Source organism: Gobio gobio, assembly GCF_949357685.1.
Source record: "Gobio gobio genome assembly, chromosome: 4".
In the NCBI taxonomy this organism is placed as follows: Eukaryota; Metazoa; Chordata; class Actinopteri; order Cypriniformes; family Gobionidae; genus Gobio; species Gobio gobio.
Window position 1 is genome coordinate 60760382 of NC_137100.1, and position 12569 is coordinate 60772950.

General features: G+C 36.8%; 1 protein-coding gene across 1 annotated transcript in view; it reads left to right on the forward strand.

Moving 5' to 3' along the window:
• lifra (LIF receptor subunit alpha a) overlaps positions 1-10594 on the forward strand; it is a 38445-nt gene extending 27851 nt beyond the window's left edge. Inside the window, exons 12-18 of the mRNA XM_079815863.1 lie at positions 50-232; positions 1296-1397; positions 5547-5696; positions 6553-6690; positions 6859-6955; positions 7276-7342; positions 9001-10594. Coding sequence (XP_079671989.1) covers positions 50-232; positions 1296-1397; positions 5547-5696; positions 6553-6690; positions 6859-6955; positions 7276-7342; positions 9001-9591 — 1328 coding nt within the window. The 3' untranslated portion in view covers positions 9592-10594. The remainder of the gene's footprint in view (positions 1-49; positions 233-1295; positions 1398-5546; positions 5697-6552; positions 6691-6858; positions 6956-7275; positions 7343-9000) is intronic.
• The last annotated feature ends 1975 nt before the right edge of the window (positions 10595-12569 follow it).

A 12569-nucleotide genomic window follows, 5' to 3' on the forward strand; every position in this document is an offset into this window, starting at 1 on the left:
CATTTCAGACTACTGTTAAACTATATGTGTTTGGTCATTTTTCCTGTAGATTCTCAGCTGTCTGTGCCTGAGCTGCTTGGCACAAATGGAAAGTTTGACCTGTCCTGGCAGCCTAATGCCAATGCAAGCAGAGGGTACGTGGTGGAGTGGGTCCCGACCGGCTGCAGTGGGCTGTGCCCTGTTAACTGGGAGAAAGTTCCAGAATCAGACAGCAGCTTCACTGTGAAGCCAGGTGAGTCCTTTAAATTAATCTACAAGTGATTTATCTATTGAAAAAATTATAATTTCCTGTTATTTTATTAAAAACAGTGATCCCTAAATTCCATTGCATTAGATAATAAAATACCAAACCATCTGCACTCAAAAGCTTTTCTCTTCACTGACTCAGTGTCTTTAAATCAGCTGGTGGTGATTTATTAGTGGATGTATGAAGTCAGTTCTTCCCAAGTTCACACGGGTGTCCTAGCAGAGGAACCACAGGTTTAGTGTTCATAACATTAAAGTGCCCCTAGTATGTTGTTGTTGTTTTTTTCAAATATTACCTTTCTTTTGGTTTGTAATATTTTTGTAAATGTAAAAAGTCTGCAAAGCTCAAAGTGCAGATAGAGTTATTGTCTCCAAAAAGAAAAGTGATTTGTTTGGAACAAATTTGCATAATGCCAGCCTATGATCTTTATTGGCTGCCAATGGATATGGTTTGCATCACTGTGTATTCAAGTTCTGAGGAAGCCTCCGGAGCAGAAATTCAGATATGGTAATGAGCATTTAGTTTCTGACATGCTGTAAGCTGTAGACCAATCACAATGCTGGGCTATCTGACCAATCAGCGGAGAATAAAGGAGGGGTTTAGAGAGACCAAATCCTTTATTGAACCATTTCAGAGACTGTGAGAAAAGAGGTGATGCTGCAATGTATATTATTAGAAAAGTTTTTTTTATTTTTTACTTTGGATGCATGTTAACCTATTGTAGGAGACATAATTAGGAGCCTTTAAAATAGCTTAATAATAACTACTGTAACTGTTCCACTAAACAGACAGTCACACAAGTGGTTCATTTAAAAACCTTTTTGTCCAATGTTTTGATTGAAAAGTGACCTTGTGCTGTCTGTCTTCAACATACATGCCAGTTGGTTTGATATTTTGTTATTTCCAATGCAATGGCATTCATTTTTAAAATGTGACTCAAGTGTCCAAATACACAGTGGAATATCTACTGGAATTTGAATTTCTTCATGCTTTGTTTACACCACAACTGAATGTGCCTCGTTGATTGATCAGTCTCTGCTGATTTCAGACTCTCTGAAGGAAGGAGTGAGGTACACCTTATCCGTGTATGTTCTCTCAACCGGCGCTGCTACACTGCTCCAGAGGTGGCAGGGATACTCACAGGAAATGAGTAAGAGAACTGCTGCTGTTCACTGTTCATAAACACATTCACCGCTTTCACACATATAGCCTTTGCCCGTAAATTCAACAATTTTTCCACTCAGAAGTCCTGTGTGACTTCTTGATAAAATGCTGGCGAATCTGTAAACTTTTTGTGCAGGCATGTGAATGGCAGCATTATGTAAAACGCAAACACCCGATGCTTGTGTGAATATCAGATTCATGCCTTTACTGGAAATGTTCATTTACCAATTTTATGGGAAGTTTGTGTGAAAAGGCTTTTGACTTTTTTACTGATGCAAAATTGGCCACTGGTTGGCCACTGGTTTAAATTACCCATTAAAGGGGGGTGAAACACTCAGTTTCAGTCAGTCTCATGTCAATCTTGAGTACCTCTAGAGTAGTATCGCATCCTTAATTATATCTCCGAAAATTCTTTAGTTTTATTATATTTATAAAATAAAGATACGCTGTACTGAGTCTTTCCGGAAAAAAAACGAGTGGATGGAGGCGTGTCTATGTGGTATACTGTAACTACCGTAAAACTTCAAATAATAGCAGAGTCCCAAATAGACGCCTGTCTCCTTTAAACGCCTGGTGTGACGACAGGTTTGGGTAAATAAAGGCCGGTCTCAAATAGACGCCGGGTCTGTTTTTTAGTATCGGGCTGTATTTGATCTTCTCAAACCCGTCAGATCGTCTGTTCTATGTTTTGATTAGATTTCACGTGACAGACGGAACCGTTCATGAACGACTCATCACTATGGCAACATAACAAAGAGGTTAACGAACTTTCAGTCTTCAGTTTTTCTTAATTCTCTCAATACCACCATGGAGAAAAGTATAATTTGACATTTAAGCTGACAGTTGTCAAATTTCAAGCGTGGGTAAAGCTGGATACGGAGCGGCTGAAAAATTCCTTTAATGCTTGCGCGCAGACGTGCGCGTGTGTTTGTGTGTGCGAGGGAGAAGGAGGAGATATATTTCATTAACTTCGGGATGTTATCCTTAGGTATGTGACCTGACAGGAGCTTCTGATGGAAGCGAGGATCACCTTATCCGTTGTTTCAAAGAGGGAGAGCCGTGTGCATCTGGGCGGGATCTGTTAGTGCGAGCAAGGCAGGCAGAGTTAGCGGAGGCTGGAGAGGGAGAAGAGAACCGCGGGGATGATGATAGAAAATTACTCTATTCATCACTATCACATGATTACAGTTGTTTTACAGGGTAGCCTTCATTCTTTCTTGTTGATGTGTTTCGGGCAACAAGTTCATACGCTCAATGGATTTTAGCGGTAACTTATATTGTTCTGCCCATTGCTGTCACATCGTTTCGTTTTTTGTGCTGCCAATAATCTAAGACATTTCTTACATTAAATGATTTGTTAAACACATTCGAATTAATTATAAATAAAACGTAATATAATGTGGTAACCTCCTACCGTCATGCTTGAACATCTCAACACTAAATTAAAGGCCTGTCTCTTATAGACGCCTGTTTCAAATACAAGCCGGTGCAGTTCGGCGATTTGGGTAAATAGAAGCCCGGGCTATTATTTGAAGTTTTACGGTATATATATTTGCTTTGCGGCTTTTGTAAATGATTAATTTCTACTTTTTGTCGTCATATTTTTTTTTCTTTAAAGGTGTTGTTTAGAGTGGTTTTACAATAAACAAGCAGACACCTACAGTGGTCAGCTAAACAAATGTATTTAAACAACACACACACCATACATCGCATGCTCCATTGATAAATGAATTAAACGTTCATGTTGTTTACTTGCTGTGCTTACCTGCCGATAGCCAACAACACACAGACATTTGAAGCAGTTCTACTCACTGCCTGCGGTTCCAACGCACGACCGTGAACCTTTATCGATGGGACCGCTCCATCCTTAAGCATTAGACGATCTGCAAATCCGGCGTCGAACTGGGCCTTGTTTAAAACAAGCATCGCCGAAATGTAGGGAACAAACAAAAACACTGTCACAACTCTGTTGATGCTCTGGAAAAACAAACTCCATCCACTGGTCCATTAACGCTGGGTTCTTTGGGAATCTGTGCAGGGTTGTCTTGCCCTGGCAACCAAAAACACACTTCTTTGGTGACATTGTTTATTTCTTGAAGTCCTGTGACCTGTGCAGGGCCGCTGACGACTTCCCTAAAGCCGAGCAAAGCGTTTTGATGGGCGTACTGCTTTCACTCTCTCGCGCTGGTCTACGAGTGCGTGCGCGCTCTTCCGGGAGAAGTGCCCTTAGGACCAGTATAAGGAAATTCCGGCCCATTTGACGTCACTCAGTGACAGACCCATACTCAAAAAAAAACTTTCCGAGACTTGTGAGAAACCGGAAGGAGTAATTTTGGCACAGAAATACTCCATCAAACGTCCAACTTAATTTTAGAAACTTTGTCCATGTTTAGCAGGGGAATCCAAGTCTTTAACAGTGTAAAAAACTCAGTATGCATGAAATAGCAGGTAAAACTTTCCAAATGAATATATAACATTGTATGAAAATACCATATGAAAAGGTAATTCAGGATTTAAAATGTTTTAAAAGGACATAAGGGCACAAATTTAGAAGTGGCCGTTTGTAAAAAGCGTTTTTTTTTTCTTCAACACGTCGCGTGAGGGAGTCGTTCGCCGGGCTCTGCGTTGGCTCAGTGCAGAATAGGTTGGTATTCAGTACGAGTCTGTGTATTTTCGGTAGTTTTTCTATTCCAATTTATCATTGTCATGGTAAATTATTGTGTCCAGTCAGGACTAGACATGTGCGGGTAAACGGTAATACGATATACCGCAATAATGAACATGCACAATATTGTTATCGTGGGCACTTCAAAATACCGTGAATAATTATTTATTACGAATTACTCCGATTTTTAGAATGCATTTTAAGAATACTTTACCCATCAACCATTTAAAATGAACAACACGTCAAAGAGGAGCACGCACTGATGTAAACAGACCGTGCATGAGCCGAGCACATGGCGGAAGGAGTGAAAGAGACGTGCTGAAGTGCACATTCACTCTTTGACAGCAGAGGACACTGACGGAACAGCAGAAATGCAGCCGTTTCCCCGGTAACCCTTCTAAACAAAACGATACGGTGAAAAGACTTAAGGCTATTCATTTTCAAACTTAAACATTTTATATTTTAATCTGGACTGTAATTTAGTCCAGATTAAAATATAAAATGTTTAAGTTTGAAAATGAATAGCCTTAAGTCTTTTCACTGTATCGTTTTTTTTACCCTGGATATTGTTTGAATATGTTCTGACTGTTATTCAGTCACACACTTTACAATAAGGCTCCATTATTTAACATTAGTTCATTCATTAACAAACTGACAATGAAAAATACTTCGAAAGCATTCATTAATCTTAGTTAAAGCATTTAATAACACATTATTAAAATCAAAAGTTGTAACTATTATTTAATGGATCTGAGCTTACACTAACTAACAGTTGCTTTTTTAAACTAACATTATCAAAGAAGAATAACTTCTGTAAAAATGATTAGTGTGGACGGATATTAACGAGTGTGACTTTTCCTGATGGTCAAAGCCTATTAGTTTCTGTTATTGGTAAGTATCAATACTAGATGACAATAACGTTACCAGCTTTGCTATAGCCTTATACATGATAATAATCAGTACAGTATTGTAATCTGAGCACAGTGTTCATATCGTTAGATAGCGTAATATATATATATATATATATATATATATATATATAAGCAAACACTGGTCTCTCACTGAGACACCTGCCGCTACTAATGACTGATTTATGCATAATCTCACAATCTAGAATTTGTTTGTTTTTTACTTATTTGTGTTAATATTATTTATTTTTTTAACTTTTCTCATACAGGGAACATGTACAATGGTTGTGCTAACTATGTCAATTTACATTTAATAACAAAACTGATGGCATAATATACAGGCAGTAACCACGTTCTATACCTTCAAATAAACATTAAAAGAATAAAGTCATGTAATGTAGTTAACAGAGCCATTTGCTCCAGTGGTACTTCTAAAAAAACGCACAGATATTAACCTAACCCACTTATTGGGACTTTACATATTGTTGCTTACTTGTATGGTATCTGTAAAACAGTTGAACAAAATCTATAATTTTTCCTTCTCTTGTTCAAACTTCTGTAGTTCCTGCACAGTCAGTTGGTGAACTATCAGCCAATCAAACTGGCTCGGATGTGATGTTGTCTTGGAAAGACACCGCGATGGAACGCCAGCGAGGCTTCATACGTGGATACACCATCTACTTGGCAAATGCTTCACGTCTGGATCTCGTTGGTAAGCATTTTCACTTTTTTTGTGAGTAGAAAAACCATCTGCTGGAAAGAACAGAAATGCTTTATTATTGCATTTTAGTGCAAGCAAAATGACTGACTGATCAATGAAAACACGAATTTGGCCTCTTCAAAATTAACTTCTGCCTGCCTCTTCACCTATAATTGTATTTTATATTATAATCAATAGAAATAGGAAAATATTATAAATATGTTGTACACTGTTATATTATATTATAAATAAACCTAAAATACAAGACATACATGTAGTGCAAAGAAAAATAAGAATAATAAAAAATAACTTTATAATGCATTATACATAAAGCCTTACCAAAGTTATTCAGTAACACTTTACAATAAGGTTGTATTAGTTAACATTAGTAAATGCATTAGTTAACATGAACTACCCATGAACAACACCTCTGTTCAGCATTAGTTAATCTTTGTTAACGTTAGTTCATAAAAATACAGCTGTTCATGGTTTGTTCATGTTAGTTCACAGTGCATTAACTAATGTTAACAAGATTTTAATAATGCATTAGTAAATGTTGAAATTAACATTAACAAAGATAAATAAATGCTTTAAAAGTGCATTATTAGTTCATGTTAACTAATGTACCTTATTGTAAAGTGTTACCAGTTATTCATCATGCATTATATATTTTCATAAATAACTGTACAAATTAAAAGTTAAAATGCATCGCAATATTTTGCGGATTCCTTGGTAAATCTGAAATGAGTTGCTTGTCATGTGCTTTACCATACTAGATAATTTATAATATATTATATAGAAAGGCTACAAGTAAAGTGTTACTTTTATCTTTTGTTATGCATCTTAATACTTGTGTTTGTGTTCCTAGCTAACATCTCTAATCCTGAGCGGCGGTCATACAGGGTGAAGGGTTTGCCTCTGAGCTCGTACAAGTTCATAGTGAAGGCCTACACTTCAGCTGGGGAAGACCCCGGCTCCACTGTGGCCATTAAGATGGAGATGGACAGTAAGACATTCATTCAGAGATTCAGTGTAGCCTTACTTGGTATCGATGTCAGCATTTGTTTTGATCTTTTTAACTGCTGAAATAGAACACCTAATAAATTCAGATATTGCAGATAACATATTAGATGATGTCCTCCTCCTAAACTTCTCCTTTTCTGTGTTCATCCAGCAGCCGACATGTTGTTTGTTGGAATTCTTGTGCCGTTGGCAGCCATGTTCTGCGGTCTCATCCTCATCAGCATCTGCTGCTACAAGAAGAGAGAGTGGTAGGACTTAATTCATGTTTTTGATTAGTTAAATCATTTCGAAAATCCACTTAAACAAATCATTTTGACCTACAGTATTTGACTTGCAGTATGTTTGCTACAACAGACAGTGTTCTTTCAGACTTGCTGATCAATCAGTGTTCTTTTGGTAATGTTAATATACTAATATAGTGTATATTAATATTTGAATTAATTTTAATTTTAGTCAGTTTTAATAAATGCGTTGTGTAATAATTATGTTTTTAACGAAAAAACAACACTGATGTAAATCAGTTATTAACATATTTTTTGATGGTTTTGTATTATTTATTTTATTTCAGGGTAAAGAAAGCTTTCTATCCTGAAATTCCTGGACCTAAAGTACCTGGAGACTGGTCGTCCTCACAGGTAAAACCGTTTTTAGTGGTGTTTTTTAAGGCAGGAATTAGAGCTGCACGATTAATGGTTAAAAGATTGCAATCTCAATTCAAACACCCGCTCAATCTCATTGTCTATTATAAATTTGTTGGTGACTATTAAACCTTTGACGAACATTCAAATTCGTGTTTGTGAAACTTGGCGCTGCCACTGAGCCAAAGGGAGCAGTTATCATGTATAGTTTATGTATGAAACGGCTTCACAAACAGTCTTTGCAACCACACAGTTTCATTATTTCTGTGTTGCAAATATTCATATTATCACAGAAGTACTGGGATAAAAGTTTATAATTCGGATATAAACACTGATGTCTACAGTAGCGATCAAAACAGAACAAGTCACCTTTTGAAAATAACTCAATGCTTCAAATAACGATTGTATCAATTACATCGTTACACCAGTAAGTGGTGACAAATGACTTAATGTACACCGCCATTCAAATGTTTTTGATCTGTCAGATTTGTAATGTTTTTAGGCTGCATTTATTTTATTAAAAATACTAAAATAACGATTTTCTATATGAATACATTTTAAAATATAATTTATTCCTGTGATCAAAGCTGTATTTTCAGTATCATTACTCCAGTCTTCAGTGTCACATGATCCTTCAGAAATCATTCTAATATGATGATTTGATACTCGACAAACATTTATGATTATTATCAATGTTGAAAACAGTTGTGTATTTTTTTTTTCAGGATTCTTTGATGAATACAACGTTCAAATGAACAGCTTTTATTTCAAATAGAATCTTTTGTAGAATTATAAATGTCTTTACTGTCACATTTGATCAATTTAATGCATCGTTGCTGAATACATTTTAAGTTCTTTCCAAAAATACATAAATTCTTACTGACCCAAAGTTTTGAATGTTAGTACAATGTTACAAAAGCTTTCTATTTTAGATGAAAAATGAGAGTTCTTTTGAACTTTCTATTAATCGAAAAATCCTAAGAAATGTTTTACACTACTGTTTTCAACATTGATGATAATAATAAATGTTTCTTGAGCATCAAATCATCATATTAGAATGATTTCTGAAGGATCATGTGACACTGAAGACTGGAGTAATGATGCTGGAAATACAGCTCTGATCACAGGAATAAATTACATTTTAAAATATCTTCATATAGAAAACAGTTATTTTACATTTTAAGAATATTTCACATTTTTACTCTTTTTTTGTTGTGGTTGTTGTTGTTGTTGTTGTTGTTGTTGTTGTTGTTGTTGTATTTTTAATAAAATAAATGCAGCCTTGGTGAGCAGAAAAGACTTCTTCTAAAAACATATTACCGATCAAAAAACTTTTTATGTCATTGAATCATTCATTTGAGAGATGTGTTCACTTGTTTCATTACTGGATTATTCAGTGTTTTTGAAGATTGATGAAACATTTTAAATAGAAAGCAGCAATTAACATGTCAAAACCTCTAGTAAATTACATGTTATTTTGTTTAGTCGTCTGTTTAGAATCATGATCTCCGTTTGAAACAAAAAAAAAAAATTTGTGATTCTCAATTTAACCATAATCGTGCAGCTCTAGCAGAAATCACTATTACTATTGCTAATAACTTTGTGCTACGAACACGAATGATTCCCGAAATTGCATTGCTGTTGTTTGTGTTTAGGGTCCTCTGGATGTGAAGCCCTCTCCCCACAGTCTGGTCCACATCGAGGAGAGTCCAGAGTGGAATTTCAGTAAGAAGGGTCTGGTCCCTGTGCCAGAGGAAGAGGAAGAGTCTGAGAATGACAACATCGAGGTAGACACGGACTCTGATGAACCGGCCCTCCTGAAATATTACAACCAGGTTGTCGGTGGCGGCTCCCGCAGCAACCATGTCTCAGACTCCTCCGGTTCCTCGACCGCCTCAGTGGGCTCCACACAGACTGAAATCACCTACACAGGCATCCAGAGCCCGACCTCTTCACAGGGGGTGTGTGTTGGCGGAGGAGGTTACAGGCCTCAAGTGCAGTGCGCCGCGGAGCCAGCCGAGCCCCAAGATGAATTCGAGGCCGTCTTCCAAGACGACGGCTTGAATACAGGCTATAAACCCCAGTGTTCCTGGCAGCTGGATTCTCCAGAGGCGGAAAACTTTAGTGGTTCGCTTGGCAGCCCGACATCGGTCACATCATCCCAGTTTCTTATTCCAGAATCCTCTGAGGAGAAACCACAGTCTTCCAGCACCTGGTTCCACAGTTTTCTCTCCGGAAAGTCCTGAGAACGCACTACTTCACATATGTTTTCACGTTTGTTTGTGCCGTTCACCTTTAATGAGGATATTTTCAGTTAGTTTTAGACTTTGTGCCCTTACTGGAAATCGTTCACAATTACGTAACCAACTTCACTACTGTTTCTCAAGGACTTGTGTTACTGGCCAGAGAGGTGAAGTACTACTGAAGAGCTGAAGGTGGCCGCATCATCTTCTTCCGCTCGCTCGGAGCAGTATGACGTTTAGCCCTAGGAACGCCGCTTTCGTTCATACAACAGTGTTCGTGACACTTTCTGCAGCGTTTTTGGAGCGATCGCAGTAAATCTACACCCTTACGACATTTCACTGCTCTCTTTTCATTCTTAATTTAACAGTTTTGTAGCAGTCAAATGTAGGAGGTCCGGTAAAACATGCTGATTTTCATTTCAAAAGATCAAAGCCAATGCATTGAGGGGTTTTTTTCTCGAAGGCTGCACCATTTTCAGGTGATTATATTATGTAGCCTCGAGCTACTTTTTCTCCAGTCTCGATGTAAATGTAAACTGATATGTGCACATTGAATAAGCTGACAGAACAAAAGGAAAAGCAGAATGGGGAAACGTGCATCTCGGGTTTTGCTTAAACCCTTCATGACATTTCCTTGATTTAAGGAACACAGTTGCTGAAGTGTTCACATGATCTTACATTGCCGTCTTCGTCCGTGTAAAATGAATGTAAACACACTCAGTGTTACTTAATGATGTGATGCAGCTAGCTAGTTTTGTGTTTTTTTCTTTAGAGGTTGATGCTCAATTGGTATCATTTGTTGAAACGTACATTCTCGGTTAGGGCTGCATAATCTGGGGGGGGTCGAAATATGTGCGATTTTAAAAAAAGATCCAGATTTGCTGTAGGGATGCACAATTTGGCCAAACATTTTGTAATTGTATAGCAATGTGACTAATTATAGTATTTTATTGACTAGAAATAGTAAATAATAATAACTTGTATCATTACTACTAATACTACTACTAAATAATAAATATTAAACAATATAAGAAATATTACCATTGTAATATATTATTAAACATAATATAATAATAATTTTCTAATTGTTTTAATTTACAGTACAACACTGTAAAGTTACAATACTAATAGTTATGGCTGTCTTAATTTCTTTATTTTCAAACGTGAACAAGCCAACAAGCTTTTATTTTGGAGTAAAACCACATGCTTCTCTTTGGTTGACAATTTGGTAATCGCACTAGGCCATATTCGGTTTAATTTCGATTAATATTGCAGCCCCATTCTCTAGAAAAATCTCTGCTATTGGTCTAATAATCCAGATTGTAGGATATTGGACAAGTTTTCTTTTCATTTTTGCCTTTCAAAGGTCAGTAACAATTGAAATTGGCATTATCCGTACAATATGTGAAGCGTCTTTTCAGTTTTATGAATGAGTCTTTGTATTTGACACCCAAAAGTCCTTGAATATGGGACTCACTTCAACTCTCACACATGCATAGTCATAGTCGTAGATGCAATCCCTGCTTGTTTCCATAGATTTTCACGAGATTTCAAATGACCACAGTGCCTCAGGAGCTTAGTTATATTGTATCCAAAGAGCAGCACCTTCTCTCAGAGCAGTTTCCCCATCATTAGGATGGACCACAGGGTAAATCACTCTAACTGGCCTTACCGACATCAGAGGATCTGCTATTCTCACATGCAGATGTATGGGAGCAATGTGTTTAACGTTACTGTGAAGGCCTTTTCCTGAGCACTGTGCATATCGCTAGTCCTCCAAATCCTCATGCAGCAGTCCGAAAAACAGATGCGTCACATCAGGACAACATGACGCTCGTCACTACACTGAGCCTGAATGGTAAAAGTCGACATGAAATCAAAATTTACTTTCTTAATCCTGGTGCTCCACCTTTGAAACGAACATTTTCTTTTGGCAAACAATAATTTAATTCAGGCCTTCTGTGAAATACCCATTTTTCACCATCCAATCAATGTCTGATAGATCAAATCAAGCCCCGCCTTACATTTCTTTGCATTTCGAATATCTTGTTTCCCTCTGAAACATCATAGAACAAATGGGTTGCACTTTCTTGTCGACTTTGAAGAACAGCAGATGATTAAACTCCTAATGTTGAAAGGGCATTAGATGAACATTATTAGGAGCAAGATTATGAAATATTACGGGATAGGTCTGCATCTACTGTTGCTTAAGCTTTAAACACTACTGTGAAAGATTTTATTATGTTGGAATAGGTAGTTACTAATCTGTCATTTTTGCAGTTGTTACGTAGAGATCTTTGAAAGAAGCTTGCTAATGTTTATTTTTTTATTTGCTTGTATGAATGTGAAATGCATAAATGTCTTTGTCCATGTCATGTTTTTTTTTTTTTAACTGTTCAAGAATATGCATAGAAAGCCTTAGCTGTGGATTTTAATGGCCCAGATGAGCGTGTTAATAGCAGTAAAAATGGACAATGTGCTAATGATATACATGCTTTTAAAATCATCTCAAAGGCTACACTACTGGGAGAAAGTGAAACAAATCTGTATATATAGATTTGATCAACTTTCATATGCGATAGAGATGAGAGATCAGTGGGATGTCACAACAGCTTGAGGCGTTAATGTAATATTATGTTAACACTAATGTATGTAAATAAGCTTTTCTCTTGAGCATGAAGGTCATCAGATGGGAATATTGCACCTTTAATATTTACTAATTCATATTACAATAACGTTGTTGCCTTTGCATGCATGACAGATTCCACATTCAGTGTTCAGAGAAGGGAAAGGAATATGGAATAATTTCTTTAGAAAGACTATATGAGTGTGTGTAAACACGTGTAAGAAAAAATCAAGATATATCCAGGCGTCCGAGCTCTTTATACTCTGCTAATACACTAACTGAATATTATGCACTCTGTATTATTATAGACAATAAATCCAGATAAACCACACTCTGTTTTTCTGTGATCATGTTT